Source organism: Corvus moneduloides, chromosome 1 (assembly GCF_009650955.1).
Source record: "Corvus moneduloides isolate bCorMon1 chromosome 1, bCorMon1.pri, whole genome shotgun sequence".
Classification (NCBI taxonomy): Eukaryota; Metazoa; Chordata; class Aves; order Passeriformes; family Corvidae; genus Corvus; species Corvus moneduloides.
Window position 1 is genome coordinate 100,623,754 of NC_045476.1, and position 18,610 is coordinate 100,642,363.

General features: G+C 35.6%; 1 protein-coding gene across 4 annotated transcripts in view; it reads left to right on the top strand.

The window, feature by feature from the left end:
• LOC116448965 overlaps positions 1 to 17,665 on the top strand; it is a 21,218-nt gene extending 3,553 nt beyond the window's left edge. For 2 of the 4 annotated variants that reach the window (XM_032120058.1, XM_032120048.1), the window contains exons 5-18: positions 890 to 949; positions 1,553 to 1,612; positions 1,915 to 2,004; positions 2,681 to 2,817; positions 4,628 to 4,750; positions 6,270 to 6,312; positions 7,220 to 7,339; positions 7,709 to 7,823; positions 9,840 to 9,885; positions 10,185 to 10,244; positions 12,303 to 12,410; positions 13,432 to 13,507; positions 14,526 to 14,723; positions 15,524 to 17,200. In XM_032120058.1, coding sequence (XP_031975949.1) covers positions 890 to 949; positions 1,553 to 1,612; positions 1,915 to 2,004; positions 2,681 to 2,817; positions 4,628 to 4,750; positions 6,270 to 6,312; positions 7,220 to 7,339; positions 7,709 to 7,823; positions 9,840 to 9,885; positions 10,185 to 10,244; positions 12,303 to 12,410; positions 13,432 to 13,507; positions 14,526 to 14,723; positions 15,524 to 15,603 — 1,316 coding nt within the window. In that variant the 3' untranslated portion in view covers positions 15,604 to 17,200. Of the gene's footprint in view, positions 1 to 889; positions 950 to 1,552; positions 1,613 to 1,914; positions 2,005 to 2,680; positions 2,818 to 4,627; positions 4,751 to 6,269; positions 6,313 to 7,219; positions 7,340 to 7,708; positions 7,824 to 9,839; positions 9,886 to 10,184; positions 10,245 to 12,302; positions 12,411 to 13,431; positions 13,508 to 14,525; positions 14,724 to 15,523; positions 17,201 to 17,236 lie in introns of those variants that run through there. The other 2 variants (XM_032120074.1, XM_032120067.1) reach the window with 2 other exon arrangements.
• Positions 17,666 to 18,610: the final 945 nt, after the last annotated feature.

Here is an 18,610-nt window from a genome sequence, read left to right on the forward strand (position 1 = left end):
TTAAAATATTGAGAAACCCTAAAGAATTCAAGATGTTAGAGACCTTCAAAATTTAAAATATACTTTAAAAAAGCTATGCTTCCTAAAGCATGTAGAAATACTGTATATACTTTATATTTGTTTTTGAAAAGGGCTTAATTTGCTTCAGTTAATTAAGATACTTTTAATACTTTTAATAGGTTTAATAAATCATTAAACCTACCCTGAGTCTTGATGAACTGCTCTAGTTCCAGAAGGAGTGAAGGTCTAACTATGTTCACCATTTTTTTCCTACTTTGGTTTCATGATGCTCCAGAATGTATTTACAGGTTTCTACAGTGCACTGCTCTTATTCAGTTTGAAAGTTGTTGTTCAAGTTAGACATAGTCATTGGACCTTCGTGATCTGGGAATTTTTGTTTGGATTGTAAAGGAAATGTAACTGGTGAAATATTTAGCAGCTGTATGCTGCTGAAATAAACACCCTGAAATTCCTGGATGCCCTGAAATATTTAGAGACATTGAGCTTGATTGATCTTCCTCTCTGCCTGCTTCATTGAATTACCTGACATAAAATAACTTTGTTGTTGTTTGGTGTGAGTGTTTTTTGTTAATCTTTTGGAGCATGGTGCTAGTGACACCAGGGTCATGGGTTCAGTCCTTGTACAGGACTCGATGATCCTTGTGGGTCCCTTCCAACTCAGAATGGTCTGTCAATCTGTGAGAAGAATCTCTTAGCACATTCAAAACTAAACGTAGCTTAGTTTTCTCATGTCAACAAAAGCTCAAAGAGTTTTTTCAAAGTAGTCAGTTATTTTACCAAATTGTTCTTTAAGTTGTACTAACAATTTTATTTCCACTTCTGTCGGATTCTTTGTTTTCTTTTGTTTTCTTCTTTGTTTTTTTTTTAGTTAAAACAGAAAGTGGCTTAGGGAAGAAAGTGAAAACACCTGGGAAACTTCCTGATTTTGGTAAGAATGTTTAATACCTCCCCTCACACCTCCCCCCCCCCAAAAAAAAGTGGAAGAAATAAAAAGTGTTGAGGTACAATATTACAGGTGATAATTAGATCACCTGTAATATTGATCTTAGCAGGTCATTGGGAATTCATTTCTGTTCATTGTACTTTCAATCTGCAGTAATATTTTGTGATAATACTTAATTTTTGCAAACCAAATGCTTTAAAGAGAGTGGAAATAGGGTTGGGGGGATAGTGTTTTATAATAACTGACTTAATTTGTCATGTGGGACCATGTATGAGCAGGGACTGGTGTGGGACTCGATGATCCTTGTGGGTCCCTTCCAACTCAGAATGGTCTGTGAATCCATGAGAAGAATCTCTTAGCGCATTCAAAACTAAACATAGCTTAGTTTTCTCATGTCCACAAAAGCTCAAAGAGTTTTTTCCAAAGTAGTCAGTTATTTTACCAAATTGTTCTTTCCATTGTACTAACAATTTTATTTCCACCTCTGTCGGATTCTTTGTTTTCTTTTGTTTTCTTCCTTGGTTTTTTATGTTGTTGTTGTTGTTGTTGTTATTGTTGTTATTGTTGCTGTTATTTTTTTTGTTTTAGTTAAAACAGGAAGTTGCTTAGGGAAGAAAGTGAAAACACCTGGGAAACTTCCTGATTTTGGTAAGAATGTTTAATGCTTCCCCTCACACCTCCCCGAAAAAAAAAGTGGAAGAAATTAAAAATGTTGAGGTACAATATTACAGGTGATATCTAGATCTTAGCAGGTCATTGGGAATTAATTTCTGTTCATTGTACTTTCAATCTGCAGTAATATTTTGTAATAATACTTAATTTTTGCAAACCAAATGCTTTAAAGAGAGTGAAAATAAGATTGGGAGGATAATTATTTATAATAACTCATGTAATTTGTCATGTGGGACCATGTACGAGCAGGGATTCACATGTATGTGAATTTCTTACAGTGCCACTTGAGCCAGAGAAGGACACGTCATATCATGGACAGACGTTGGAAGAACAGCTTAATACATGTAAAGATTCAGAACCTGCACTTGGTAAGGGCTTTTAAGACTGTAATTGGTTTTGTGATGCTTACCTTCAAAGAGTATGGATTAGTTTTTAAAATGTAAAATTAGGCAGTGTGTAATAAAATCTTCTTGTGGTTACACTGAGTACCCAATAGTATGGTATGGAAGTGATGGATCTTAGTGACAAAACCATTGGATTTGGCCTGGAACATATTTGATGAGATATCTCATGTTGACAATATTCTCTAGAAACAATCTAAAGTGATATGACAGAAATGAACTTTAACTTAAAAGATCAGTGTGGCTCTTTGCAATTTAACTACCCATTCAGTGGAGGGAAAGCAGATAGGAGTTGACAGAAGAAACAATTAGGGCCATATATTAAAATACATTCCCTTCTAAATAGTTAAAAAATAATTGTTGCTATTATTTTTTTAGATTATTTATTAAGAAATTGTTGAGTCCTATGTGGTAAAAATAAGGCATCCTAAAAAAATCAGTTTTGTACCTTTGGTATTCAAAAAGTCTAGCCACCCAAAAGATAAAATACCTGATGGTTCTAGAAGTCTTCACTGATGTATTTGACATGCAGTAGTAATCTTTTCCTTATATGTCAGTGCTTTAAAATCAGTGCTTTTGCAACCAGCACTGATGATTTGTTCCAGCAATTTCCTAAGTTGTTTGGGTTTTTTTTTCAATACAGGACTTAATTACATAATAGAATACCGAACAAAAGACAATGTTCCTTTTCTCTATGAATGTCAACTGTGCTACTGTAAAACAGGACTGAGTAACATGTTCATGCATGTTTGTGGCTCCAAGCACAGACTGGCATACTTGGTAAGTTATTTTTGTTTGTTTGTTTGTTTGTTTCAATGTAATGATTTAAGGAGAGAATTTTTTAGTCATATTCGATTTTTAAAAAATTTAAATGAAGGTTTTACATAAGCTTTTGTGAAAATCTTTATATTGCAATTATGCAACTGTGATGAATATACTTAAAATTCTTCTCATCAATAATGTGTATGTCTGTCCATTGCTTGACACTGAGTGTTTAGTTTATTCTGTTTTGGTCAACCAGTAATGAAATCTATAGCTCAAATGGACTAGAAGTAGATTTTTGACTGATTTTTGTATTACGTAAAAGAATGGGATCAATGAAGAAACTATTCCATCTTTCAGATGCTTTAAAAGGAGCATAATTATAAATTAACATGATACATACTAATTAAATTATTAGATACTGTGACTTGGAATCAGGGGGAAAAAACGCAACTCGTATTCTGTTTTGAGGCTAGGCAAGCCCTGTGAGTTCTGTGGCCTGTTTTATGACAATTGGCAAAGCTCTTGAGGTTCATGACAGCTCACAAACATTCAAATACATTATTATTTTCAATATGTTTAGGGAAATTAGGCTGTCCACTCTTTGAATGTTTGCTTGAGTATACTGGCTTAAGGGGGGCTTTAACAAAACTGAGAAAGCAATATTCTGAAAAGTATTTTGATACTTCCCATAAAAGTCTCAAAATTGGTATTATATTCCACATATCCTGAAGTCATAGAAGCTGAGTTCACATAGTATTTTGGGGCAGTTTTAGGCCTAATGTTGGGTGTGCTGCTGTGAATCTGCAGTAATGTCTTTCATAAACGCCATGCTGTTTCTGGCCATTGATTCAGATGTACATGCTGAGTTTTGGTGTTCTCAGCTATTATATTTCTTGCTTACTTGGAACTGTTTCCTGCAGTTCTGAATCTTACACTTGTTAACTGCATCTCTGTTAAATTCCTAAATACTATAAAAATATAATAATTCATGAAGGATTAATTTTAAGTCGTGCACCTGAGCTGGATTAACCCTAGGTAGTGGAAAAGGCAGGAGACTAAATGCCTGGAATTTGCTCTGCTAAAAAAGGAGCCTGGGGGTCCTGGTGGATAACAAGCTCAAGATAAGCAGTGTACCTTGGTGTCAGTGAAGGCTAACAGCAAGCTGAGCTATACTAACAAGGGGACAGCCAGTAGATCAAAGGAAGTGATTATTCCCCTGTTCTTGATCCTTGCTAGGCCATATCCAGAGTATTGTGTTCAGTGTACTGCAGAAAGGAAGCTATTTATGAAATTGAGCTAGTCCAGAGGAGAGCTACCAAGATAGTCAGGGGGCTGAAGCACATTTGTACCATGAAGAGAAGTTAAGGTAATTGGGTTTCTTCTGGCTGGAGAAGAAAAAGTGTCAGAGGGATCTAACAGTAACCCTCCAGTACCTCAGAGGATGTTATTGAGAAGGGAGAACCAGACCCTTTTTGGAGCTGCTTGGCAGGAACATAAATTCAAACAGGATTTTCCTACTTGACATGAAGTTTTTTGCTGTGAGGGTAGTCAAGCATTGGAACAGGTTGTTCAGAGAGAGGGGGAAATCTCTCTTCCCAGAGGTTTTTAGACCCAAGCGGGCAAAGCCCTATGCAACCAATTCAGCATTCAGAGTCAGCCCTGTTCTGAGCTGAAGATTTGGCTTTAGTTTCCTAAATTATTCTGTGATTCTATGCATAACCATTTTAGTAAGTTCTGTTAATGTATATGTAGAAGTTGATTTATCTCCCATGATTATTAACTGTGCTGGAGTTTTGTGACTTAAGGACTTGCATTTATTTTCTAGAGACAACATTATCCAGAGATAGCACAATCTGATGAAGTTAAGGGTAAAGGCTCTGAACTGAACAGAAGAGTTAGGCAAGTTGGATTAACAATTGAGAAGAAAGAAGGAAGAAAACAAATACAGGTACATTTCTCTTAAGAATTCCAGGAGCTTTATATTTAATAAAGAAACAAAGAATGTAATTTCCATTACAGTGGGCAGGTTTGCTTTGGATGGTAGGAAAATCTTGCTTTTTTTAACCTTTATTACAGGTGCTTTTTGTCATTTTAGTAATTCTTCCAGGATTATTCTGGACAAAATTTCCCTGAGTGCACAAATAATGCAAAATAGATATACTAATATTTAATCAATTCTCAGCTCTGCGTGTCTGTAAAATAAGTTGTTTCATTGATGCTAGGAAACTGCCTTTATAACTTTCCTGAATAGTTTCTGCTTCGTTAGCAGCTCATGGCAATTCTCAGGGGAGCCAGGTAAAATTTCTGACAGTACAGATGGAAGTGTGGGAATCTGCAGATTGATATGAGATTATCAGCAGTACATGTGATTGCAGAAGCACCACAAGCTTAAATTCTTAGGAAGCTGCACCTTTAGAAATACATTCATGTGGAGATATCTTCATATTGCTCTGTGCTGATACTTGCACTGCAGTGGTATTTATAATACCTTTATGTGGACGGGATATTGGTGAAGTTTCTTCTTGAGGTGTACCTTTCCATGCTGGTTCATGACACCTTCTTGAGGTGCTCACTATTCTTCGTGGTACACATTAAATTTGTTTTCCCCATCAACTTCGATTTCTGTCAGCATCCTGCTTGTTAAGCAGCGTTTCTTGACAAGACCCTTGCTAATGCTACTTAATGTGCACAGATGTCTCCTTTTAAAGTGGAGTTCCCAAGGTTCCTCTGTTAAAGCTGGTGATGTCCTGCCCATCTGGAAAAAGACCTGTGTTTCTTTCTGTGTGATACCATCACACTTAGGCTCAAGGATAAGAGCCTGCTCTGATCCTACCTTTTTCTGATAAAAAACAGTTATGGGAATATCGGAAGATCAGGTCAAGGGAGAACTGCTCTCTCTAGAGCTCCCTGCTCCAGAAGGGAGAGATTTCAGGCTGTCAAATCCATTCTGTCTGCATATCCTTCATTTTTAACCTCTGTTTAAAAAGAGAAGCAGCTGACTGTTGGCAGCAACTTTTTCACTTGACCTGCTTAAATTTCTTCTTGACTTGAGATGGTTTATTTTACTTGAGATTTATATCCATGCATATGGAAATATTTACTTCCATCTGTATTTTGTAGACCTTTTTGTTTTTCTAGGTAGTTTATTACATCCATAGCAAATCCATTCTCTATTTAAGGAATTTTTAAACAAAGCATGTGTAACCTGGTTTAATTTTACTGCGATATCTTTTGAAACCAGCTGTTTAATTTTCTTTTTTTTTAAGCTCTAGAAGAAATTTATTTGTGGTAAATAAGTGTCCAGGTAACTAATTTATTGACTTTTTGAATGTCCATTAAGGGATATACACACATGTGTTTTACACTACTGGTCGTATATTCTTAAAAAAAAAAAATTAATGCTGATGAAATATCTGTGGAATGATTTTATCCACAAAATAACTAACATAAATGGGTTTTATTTTTAGGTTGTTACAGGTGTTCCAACAATGAGGAGGAAATGGCAAGAATGTAAGTGTGCTCAGTGAGGTGTAAATTGTCCATTTCTAATTTGGTCCTCCTTTGATCCAAATCAGACCAGGGTAGTCTCTGCAGTGCCAGATACCAGCATTTTGGTGAACTGGACAAAAGGAGCAGGTTGGGGCTCTATGCTTGTATTTAATCTCCAGTTCAGAAAGCCATGCAGAATTTTTAAAGCACAGCCATACCTCTTATCTCTGGAAGAAAATTTTCTGTTTTACTAGGCATTGATACTCACAAAATTATAGGAATGTGGTATCAGTGAGACCTCCCCACTCAGTTTAATGTTTTAAAACTCATTGTAGTACAATGTTGTCCAGGTGGACAGACAGTATGACTGCATGCCACTTGAGGAAATGGCTAAAACTTGCTATGAGACCTTCATTCTCATTGCATGAAAAATAAAGATTGGATTTGAAACTAAAGTACTTAATGTATATCAGTATGTGAATGGTACCTTAAAATAGCTCAGTAGAAGTAACAAGGTCATCTTGATTAGCAGCGTCGTACTCCAAAGAGGAAAAATAGCCATTTTGAATCTAGGAAAGTGGTTTGAAATAAATTGAGTCCTATTCAAATTAGATTCCTTGATTGTAACCTCTTGGTTAATGTGTCTAATCTTGCATGTGACTTTGTGGCATTCTACTACATTTATAATATTTATATATTTTAAGAAATGCATGTAATTATAACCAGGGCATAAAATATCTTAAATTTTGTTGCTGATTTGTAGTTAGTATTTAATATGCTGTCACATAATAATGCTTATAAGATTATTCTTGGTGTTTGTAAGTACTATTGCACAGAAACAGAGCTAGGTGAAATCAAAGTGCAGTAGTAGAACCATCCTCTATTAAGGTAATGTCTCTTGTGCTACATTTGAAGCGTGTTTGTTTAGTTTTCAATGCAGATGACAGCCCTTCAAAAGCTAAAGTTCAGCATGTGGATATGCCCCTTAGTAATGCAGAAAAAACAGATAATGAAAATAAAGATGGGGAACTGACAGACCCTACTGAAGGTAAGAAGGGAAATGGTTTCTTTTAATGTTTTTTTTTTTTAACTTTCACCAGTGCATGAGTTACTTACTCTGTATGTGCCTGTTCCACATAGAGCTTCCACAGCTGAGTAACAGAGGTGAATTTGCACAGTTGTGTGGATGGCCTTGGGGTCTGTGGCAAAGGCAAGAATAATCCCAGTGTTTGTAAAGAAAACATTCTACTTCTACTGATTTTTTTAGGTTCTGTTTTTATTTTATTTCTTCACAAGATACCTTACTTCCACCCTTAGGTTTTATTGATGTTGTCTTTAGAAGTATTCTTTGTTTAGAATATTTTTTAAATTAAAACATTGGAAAAACATTACTTAGTATACTTTTTTATTGTTTTAGATGAAGATAATGTTCAAGAGGAGAATGAAGAAAGGCAGAAAGAACAGACAAAACCAGATGAAAATGTTGAACCTAATAATGCTATTGAAAGCAGCAAAGGCAACAATTCAGAAAGGTAAAAGAAACAAAAAACCACCACCTTCAAACCCACTTAAATTAACTTAAAGGAAAATGTTGTACCTGACAATTGTCTGTATTGGATTTGCATAGTAAAATCCATGTCTTCTGAAATTGTGCTCAGCTGTAAACTTCTGTCATCAACAGAAAACCTGGTGTATGTAAAGTGATCTCAGACTTTGCTCTGGATGCAATTGGCTTTCGTATTTAACTATTATCCTTAAGGTATAGTTGTCATGTGCTGCTGAAAATGTTCAAAAAGAACATTTCCTCATGGTTTAAAACTGCCTCTGTTACAGGTTCATATCAGATAATTAGGGTAGTAGATGAACTGATTTTGGAAGGGAAAGACAATCAGTAACGGCTATAACAATTGGGGTTTCTTCTTTACAAATGATTTTGTGGAGGAACAATAAGTGTCCTAAAAGAACAATTGTGTTCTAAAATGCTGAAACCGTGCTTGGCTGCTTGTGAGCATCTTATTAGTAACAGCGCTGTGAGTTCAATTTGAGCTGTCAGCCTTTGTGTGAGGAGAACATCTCCAACATGGGTCATCTTTGTGCAGCACCAGGAACCACAGGAAGGCATTCAGTAAGGGATATACATGCATCAGCCCAAACGTAGGAGTTTTGTTCCTACAATTTAGTTACTTGGTTTTGCTCTTAATGACATTCCCTTGGAATGTGTTTTGACTTCAAACCAGTAATCTCTCTCCCAGACATGGAGGGCTAACACCTTCTGCTTGTAAAGGAGAAATTTTCATGTTCCTGACATTTTTGTAGGACCTGCCTCTCTGTGGAGCAACCATTATGGAAAACAATCAGTTGAAACCAAATTCAAGTCCAGGTTTATGAATCTTTGTGTTTATTTGTTGGCTTTCAAATAACCAACAGTTCTGAATCAGAACTAGTTTGTGAAAACACGAAGAATAGGAAATGAATGAAAGCTCAGCTATCCACATCTGGAGATGCTGAGGTCTATTTCTACCTGGTACTGATCCTCATTGTGCAGTCTTGTTCTTTTAAATATTAAGAACAGCTTCCTTTGGAAAATCATTTAATGTTATTCTTTTAATCTGATTCAGATAGATCCTCGGTGATTATGAGCAGCCAGGTGTTTCGGTGAGAGACTGACTTGGAAGTTAGTTACTAAATTAGGACTTCAGCTTGTTACTTTACTATTTATTTTTGTGAGACTACTGAGAGATATGAACTTGATATATAGTTTCTTAAAAGAATTAATATCAGATTCTAATTGGCAGCAAGCAGCCAAATGATGTTTCCTCTTAAAGATTCTGTAATATCTATCTGAGAATTTCTGTGATTCCTTATTTCTTCGTAGTTAAGTTTCTGAACAAACAGTCATCTGAAGGTTTAAATTATTTTATCATCATCTGCTTTTACTAAACTTTTGGTTCCTAAGAAACATTTCAAGGCAGAGGAGGGCTTAGGCTTGGCAGTCATATAGTTTTGGTTAATTTAAGAAACACCCAGCCGCTCTCATCCCTGGTTCCTGGCCTTGCAAAGGGATAGAATGTATCAATAGTAGTTGTAATGGCAGAACAGCACAAATATGGCATAGGAATGTTTAGCCATGTGAATCTTTGTATGCCAGTATTTGTGTGGCTGCATTGTAAAACACTGATTTTTAATAGTTGAATTTTTTCAAAAGCAAGTTTGTGAAGTGCTGATAAAAATCCTACTGTAATTAGGAGCCTTGTCTTACTGCAATGCATACAAAAACCTTACAGCTATTACTACCAATATCAAGCTTTTTTATTAACTCTGGGTTTTAGAACTTATGTTCTAGATAATCACACTAAGAAAAAAAACAAACCCCATAAATAATTTTTCTGATGATCTGGAATGACTGAGATTTCTCTGAGGAAATAATATGTGACCTTTCTTTCAGAGTGTGTCAGAACTTCTGACACACTCTGAAATTACCAGTTATTGGCTGGCTACACATTTTTGCTGGATCAGCCAACTGAATGTTTTATTTATTCTATTTTAAGGTGTGAGACCAATAAACAATCAGAGGAAGAAAACAAGGAAGCTGAGGTGAATATTTTTCTGTTAATGTGTTACTCCAGTTTCCAAATAGTTGGGGAAATAATTAATATATGATTGGCAGTCGTGTTTGCTTATTCAAATTAATATTATTGACAATAAATTAGCTACAAGTGACTAAGGCAAAACTATTGACAACAAAGTTTTTTCCTACTTTGTTATGAAAACCTATGTACACATTTCATAACAGCACAAACAATTTGAATATTAGAGTAACAATAATTACTACTGTTTATTTGTATTTACTGAATAGAATAGATCTCAGGACCTCTTTTTTTTATATTAAACAGCAAGAATTTACAGCAAATCCTGAAGAATTCACTAGTCAAGAAGAGCTGTTGGGTTATTTGGTGAGTGTTAAATCTTACCTTGCAAGGTAATTTTTGGAAAAAAAAATAGAAAAAGAAATCACTGGTTTGCTAAGTCTAATATGTAGCAAGTAATGAAAGGCAGAATGTTGGCAGTCTGGTAATCTAACAGATTACCATTTTGCCAGAAAGCAGGATTCAGAATAAAATTAATGTCACTGAATTTATAATGTATCTATTGTTTCTCAAGTTTCTAGACATGTTTTTGCCAGTGTTGGTTTACTATCAGAGGAATGCCTTGTATTGAAAATCCTTTTTTTTCAGCTATATGTTATCTTCACTCCTTAACTACATGCTTAGCTAATATGACCTTTTTAAACATCTTTTCTCCTTTGTTTCTGCAAGTGGTCTGTGATTTTCAGATGAGGAATTTGGAAAGATGGAATTCAGTAATGGAAGGAAGCAGAATGAAGACAAATATCAGAGATATGTAGAAAGGAAAGATGGGATTTTTAAGAAAAAAAATGCAAGTAGTGTTTTTAAAACAGGGTTCCCCCCCTGCCCTGGCCCAAAGTGCCATAACTGCAAAACCTGTCTATTCCCTCTCTTAAATAAGTGTCAGAACATTACAGTTCTGTTCAGTTGTTGAAAATGTGTATTATGTACACATGCACACCAGTGATAGGAACAGTAAGAGTGGAAAACTGTCAGTTGCCAGTTGTTAGACGTATCAACAACAGTCGTGGTCTTGCACACAGAAATGGTGATTTTCATAAAAGCACCAGTGACAAACTCTATGAAAATCTTTTACTGATAGTTGCTTGACTGATCTACTGCGTGGTAATTTAGGCACTATTGACTATCATAAAATGGTTTTTTCCTCTTTTTTTATATGGAATTATTAGGTGTAGAGGTTGCACCATGTTAATAAAACTTGAATGTTTTGAGGGATCTTCTTGCTTAGTATGATTGTCCTCTGAGAAGAAAAGAGGACTGTTGGGAATCGATTAGAACAATGTTCTGTTTTGGAAAGTGTGAAAATCGTTCATTTTTGCATCTACAGTCATTTTTTCAAAAGCTGCACTAAGTGTTTCTGTTGTTGTTGGATTCAAAGGTTTCTGATGTAGTGGAAAGTAATTTTACAGGTATCTTTTTTGGACTTGCTGTTCATATTGTGTAAAGCTGTCCAATAATTATCCATACTATATTTCTTTTATTACCTCATAGCAAAATTATCCTTGCCACAGTTTAATCTTCTTTTTCCAGATAGCTTTTGGCAAGATCTTCATTAAATATAACTTGTGCAAACCAGGAGAGATAAATACTATTCATGTTAAAATTGTAATATATCCCTATTACGCAGTCTTATATGAACTTAATGCTAGGTTTTTATTACTTCTTTTCCATTGTCTGGAGTGTTTAAAGGTGTTTGTTTATAATCCAGAAGACTTTGAGCTGTTAGGACACAGCTGGAGTTCTGTTACTTTGCCGCCAGAGAAGTGTTTTCAGCAGAACTTTCTTGGTATAGACAAGAGGGTGACACACGTAGCCCTCTCTGTGAGTGCTGTTGGTGCTAGAACTTGCTCCCCTAGTAGAGCTTCACAGCTTCAAGACTGCTTTTTCTGTAGGCTTTTAGGGAAGAAGAAGAAGAAGGGTAATGTAAGGCAAGGCAGCATGTACTTTTAAATTCAGTAGCATTCTGGCTTTTTTCTCTGTTCTAGAGAAATGGGTTATGACTATATTGCCTCAGGGAAGGTGTACACATTCATTTGTATGCAGACATCTTGGAAAGAGATCGAAATACTTAAGGAAAAAGCATTAGCTCCTATGTACTTCCAGGCATATTTTTGTGTAATTCCTTTTCAAATGATTGTGTTCTGTAGCTGCATCTTCCTTCTCTTTTATTCCACCTTCCTGCCCTCCATTTATGGGATTAAAAATAAAAACTCTATTCGCTTTGTAATTTCAGCCAAGTCTGACAGAAGGGTAGAGACATAGAGAAAATAAGGTTCCTGCAGGTTTGTTTATAAATTGTGATACTTCAGTTTTTCAGAGGAAAAATGTTTTATTGTGTGTTGTTTTCTTTTTTTTTTTCCCTAGCAAAGTTTTGAGATACTGAATGAAGATGATGCTTCATTTATCCTGAAAGTTACACAGACTCTCACAAACGCTCTGGTGGAATATCGTCAGCAGGCTGCATCAAACAAAGTAATGTGGATTTTGTTTTGGTTTTGTTCTACAAACCTGTAGATTCCTGTGATTGTGCATTTTTGTTAATTTAGATGATACAATAAAACAAAAATGCTGTGGAGACTGTATTGTAAGTTTTGCCTGTTAAATACATGAATTTTGGTAGTGATGATAGGGTTAAATTTTAGCTTTTATGTTGATGAGTCTTAATAATTTCTGTTCAGTGGTGCTTGTTTATTTTTTTGTTGTTGGTAGAAACTAAAAATCATCTTGTCACTTTTTTCCCGTGCTTTTCCTTACATCTAAGTTTTTCTGCTGCTTTTGCCCCTTTTTAATTCTAACTTAAGGTTTTTGTCATCTCTACTGACTTGCCTAACACTCCTGTTCTGTATTCTGTTCCTGTTTCACCATGCAATCACACATCAATGACATGATTTTTTTTTCTTATACAACTTCTGGTCATACTCTTTGGACTGTTGTTTTTGAGGCCTCCTTCTTCTTCCACTATTAGAAACCCAGTTTTTCCCCTCTCTGCTGTTACTTGTGACTGACTTATCTTTACACAGGCAGTACATATGGAGGTGTTTTGAGTACCTCTCTGAGGCTGCTGACATGTTACAAAACATTGAAGTTCTAACTGAAATAACTTCTAAACTACAAGTTGTGGAAGACCAAAATGTTTTCCCACATTAGGCCTTGTTAGTATTCTAAACTGTGGTCTTTCAACTGGTAATTTTTTAACTAAATCTTTTATTTTGAGTGCAAAATGCTTCCTTTTTTGATGTGACAAGTTGAGAATTAGGCTCAATGACTACCTCTTCATTGCCTAGTACAGAGCTTTTTCAGATGTAGGGACATACCATGGGCAGTGTATACACAGAAGTTATTAACCCAATGATTTGCAAAGAAATACTTGATTTTTCAGATTTGATAGCAGAAACACTGGTCTTTTATTTGGTTTGTGATCATTAAAAGTGTAGTAGTTCATTGTTTCAAGAGTTTGTCCTGATGAGATTCTAAACTTTTTTTGAACTCATAGGACCACTTAAATGCTGGATATAATGGAGAAGCAGCACTGGAGTATTCCACAGAACAGTCCAGCCTGACTCCAGCAGGTATTAGCGACTCTGACACTGGTCATGTTGGCTTTGCAGTCTTTATGTGGGTTAATCTTAACACTGAACCTTGCATAAATGATAGTAAGCCTTTTCTTCACGCTTTTCTAAAAGCAGAGTTTAAGAGCAGTATAAAGCCAGTCAAGTAGCATAAATTAATAGTTTTGGGGTTTTTTCCCCATCCTCTACTGATATTAGAAAGGCAAGACTATTAAAAAACATTGATCCTACTTAACTGTAGAATCTGGGGAGAAATTGAATTAGTACCAACTCTGACTTTCCTGTGTTCAAGGGCAACTGTTTCTAAGGAGACTTTGAAAGTTTCTCTGGCCTTTTTTTCCCCCCTGATTTTTTTTTCCCCTTCTTGGTGGAGGAGATGTTTCCTGCAGGTGTAGTTGAATCAAGATGTTAGTAGAAAGTTAATGTGGTAGAGGATAGATAATTTTCTAATATCTGAATACTGCAGCTACTTGGCCTTGGTACTTCTGAGAAATTTTTTCAAAGAATCCTGGATTTCTTGGAGGTCATTTCCTTCCGATACAAACAAATGGCTATTTTTCTTAAACCTAGGCAGTACAATCCTATGCTTGGAAAGGCAAGATAGCCAGAATACTAGTGAAGCTATTTTGTGTGATCTTTTTCTTTCTGTGTGGTGTCAATTTTCTAGTTTTTCTAGAAAGTTTAGCTTTTGAAAACCTCAGTTATTGCAATGCTAATAACAAAAATTGTGGTGACTTAGAATATATGAGATTTGAAACTTTTATTCCATTTTTGTAAGTGTAATGGAAATAGCTTTCACCTACCTCCCCACCGTTGTTTCTCCAGGATTTTCTGTAACTGGAAAGCATTCCTGACTCTTGGTTGTTTGAAAACGTAGCAAAGTTGGATGTGAACCGTACCAGCAATGCTGCTGTGCCAGACTGGAAATGCTTGTTTTGAAAAGCCCTATTTAGAGAAATAAGTAATGTAGGCTCTGCAGAATCCTCTTTTACTGAAAAACAGTATTTCCCTTCTTTAGAATACTCAAGCAGCCGATCAGCTAAGCAGTTCTTATCAGTCAATGAAGATGAACCCCAAAACTTTTCAACTGGCTCTTTGGAAACAGCGTATGAGAACAACATCACGACTGAATTTTTGAACAGTGTAAGAAGTATGAATGCTGAGGAAGTTACTGCCACCCTACACAAAATAGCAGCCTCAAATCCAGCTTTCAGAGGTAATTTGCATATACATGTATACACACACAAACACACATATATAAAAATATACATAACATCATCTATTAGCTCTGTGAAATATTAAGGACTTATATGGGTTGAAGAACTTTGAGGTATTAAGGAGGGCGGAAGAGACTTATTTTTTCCCACCCTTTAACTTTTGCAGAATCCAGTTTAGGAATGGTAATTCAGAATAGCTGCCTTCCCACAAAGGCATTAATAATTGCTGATTTTTTTTTTTTTTTTAATTCTTCTCTCATTTGTGCATAGTAACATTTACAGTAAGAGAGACAGTAAACTAAAACCAAGCACATTATTATTAGAAAAAATCAGAACCTTCTCTGTGCTATAAGTGGCTAGTTTTGTGAATACCAACAGTGAAGGAAATTTTATTTACTGGTCCCTGAAGGAACTGTATTTGCACAGTAACACAGAAATAATAACGAATCAGAGACAAGTAGTCTTTCTTTTGCTTATAACTTTCTAGTAAGCGTTAGCTATTAAACCTTCCCACATCTTCAGTCAGCTACTGCTCTCTTTTCAGAAGTTTCCTGTGTACATTTCTAAGCTTTTCAGAGTGTGTTTAGAATCATAAAGGTTTAAAAAAGAACACTGTACATTGTAGGAAAGCTTACAGTTTTCAGACACATTCTGATTGTTCTCAGGTATTTTTCTTTAAATAAGGAAAGATTCAAAACTCATCTCAGCATCTGAATGTTTCAGTATAACTTGTGTTTTTAGGTGAATTTTATCATAAAATTGCTTATTTTCTGGTTTTGTTTGTTTGCCTTTAACTAAGGAATTGATATTCCGAATGTTATAAGGATCCTGACTGAAAGTGGAACTCTGAGGGGACCAAGCAATGGCAGCACACAGTGACATGGTAGTTAATAGAGAGAATATAGCAATGTTTTATATACTTTCTGTAAGTTTGTTGTTTTACTACATATGACCTCAATGGAGTTTATTTTATGTTTAAGTTTCGTACAGTGGTTTTTTAATTAAATTAATAACTTGGTTTTGATATTCTTGTTATTTATTTCTCCATTTAGCTGAGAGTTCTGTGTTGTGGAAAGGTTGTAAAGCTCATGTTCATTCTTTCCATGTTAAAACAGTTTTTTAAAACAGATAATTTGTTTTCTTCAGTATTATTAAATACTGTACATTGACAGTCTGATCTTTTTGTATTGTTGGTTCTTTTACAAAGACTTATCAGCAGAATGAACTACTGCACTCAGCAGTACAAATTCATCCTACAACAAATACTCAGAAGTTATTCCCTGTGGCTGCTGGGCCTGACTCAAAAACCTTTGTAATCAAAAACCCTTTCCCATATAAGGGTTATGAACAGGTCTCCACATTTTTTTTCTTAATAAGACTAAAAAATAACAAAAAGTCAGTGCTGTCAATCTAGTGCTGAGATGAGAAGTGCCTGGATTATCGCCAATTTAGGGAACATAGAAGCTTCAGCAAAGTCAGTAGAAGTTAGGTGTGTTTTGCAAATTTAGGGATATATCCCAATAGGTGTAACCAGGCTCTAGCTAAGAGGCACTGATGTGGTGGCAAAAGTATCTTTTGTCTTCTTTTATCCTACCAGTATGAGAATAAAATGAAAGCTGGCTTATACCATCCTTCAGGCTCTTTTAACATGAGCTTTTTTCCAACTAAAGTAGTACTGGTTTGGACTGAATGTACATGTCTATATATTAATGACTTCTACTTTTGTAGGATGGTGAAAAAAAGTTTTGAATGGTTATAAATTAGTGTGCTTGGGAAAAAATATTTTTTTAAAGTGAAGTTGTGTAATTAAAACTCGCTTCCTGCTTGCGATGCTGGGTAGCATTCAGTGGTTCTAATTAAAGCTCTTCAGCTTTGCAGCCAAATACTGGTATAATTTAGACATGCTGGGGCCAGATGGCAAATGAACTTTTTAATGTTAACTTACAATTTTTTTTGAGATCTGAATGGAATTTGAGAATCCTCATTCTGATGGTTTCACATCTTAATACCATGGAATGCAAGATGCAGTAAAACTAAGGTGACAAAGCAACAACAAAATGTATTAGTTTTATTCTATGAACAGACACAGGAAGGAAAATACAGACAAATTAAAACAGTGTTTTAAAGAAACTCTGAGGAATTTCTGGAATGCATCTAAATCTGTTCTTATCAGAGGCAGAGATGGAACAGAGATGGAACAGAGATGGAGTTCTTACAGTTCATTTACTCTGTATAGGAACAGTGTTAATGCCTGCTTACAGAAGGTGTATTTAATCAGTTAAAACTCTGAATTCTGAAAATAAAAATAGAAACATCTTTTTCCTGTTTGTTTTCAAAGTGCAGAACCATCTTTGTATTAAAACAATAAAATCAGAATATTCAGCTGTTGTAAATGGCCATCTCTGGGACAGCTTCTTTTACCTCTTACTGTGGAATTATTCCTAGTGGAAATAAAGTTACAATTAAGTTGAAATAACTTGGATTTGAGGTGGATTTTTTTGCTTGGGTGCAGGAGGAGCATGCTGAAAAAGAAAAGTAGTGTGCTACCCCGAATCTGTAGCACACTGACATAAAATGGTTGAATGGTGTGCTGCAGTGTGCTGCTGTACCTCTCAAAGTCAGCTGGGAAGCCTGAACTGGGTAAGAGTCACGAAGTGCATGCTTCTGGAAATGTTTTCAAAGAACACAGTCCAACATAATCTGTTCAGCTGTACAATTATTTTTATTTTTATTTTTTTCTTTCTTACCTGGTGCAAATAGAGGCTGAAAAAGCATTGTATTATTTTGTTCTTGTATCTGCCTCTGTTTTGTGATGGCTTGGTGTATTTTTATACTAATGGAAAACTGTATATTTGTTCCAAAACAGGGTTTAATGTTTTTCTTGTGCCAGTATTGCAAAGTAAGGAAAAAAAAGGCATTATCTTTACTGATACTATTTAAACAATAGTGTTGACTGTATTTAATATTATACATTCTGGTTTCTCACAGTAACAGCAAGGCAGACTTCTGAGGTAACTAGACAATTAATAAAATTAAAAGTTAAGCAATAACAAGAAAAATTAAACCAAGAGAAAATTATTTTTCCTTTAAGCTTTATCTTGGTTTTAAACATCTTATTGAGACCAGAGAGCTTCGAGGAAATTATTTTTAACAAAAAGCTGCAGAACTCCTACTCCTCACAGAAGGCAAAAAGGGGAAAGGAGAAGGGTGTTCACAGGTTAATTGACAAGAAACGAAAAGTTTAGAGTGTGCAACTGCAGAGTTACTCCCTGGTGTGAATTGAGACTATCTCTGTTCTAGACAGGTATGCAAACACCCTCATCGTTTGTTGTTTTCTGGGTCTCCCAGAATTTTGCACTCTCTTTCTGATATGGGAATTCATTACCCCTTTGGAGCAGCGAGCTTTATCTAGGTACACATGTACAGAAGTGCGCAGCATGCCTGGTGGTTTATATGTGAAATACTAACCTCCTACACGTGAAATAATAGTAATAACCTCAAACGCCAATGCTGACTCTGCAGTGCCTTCACTGGAAGAATCAGTCAGTTAGGTTGTAAAAAACATCTGAGAACACTAACCCATGACCCAACACCACCATGTCAACTAAACTGTGGCACTCCTGTCTTTCCTTAAACACCTCCAGCAACAATGACTCCATCACCTCCCTGGGCAGTCCATTCCAGTGTCTAATCACCTTTTTCTGTGGAGAAATTCCTCCTGATGTCCAACCTAAACTACCGCTGGTGCAGCTTAAGACTGTGTCATCTCATCCTGTCACTGATTGCCTGGGTGAAGAGGCCGACCCACAGCTGGCTGCACCCTCCCTTCAGGTGGTTGTAGAGAGCGATAAGGTTACCCGTGCATTTCCTTTTCTCCAGATTAAAT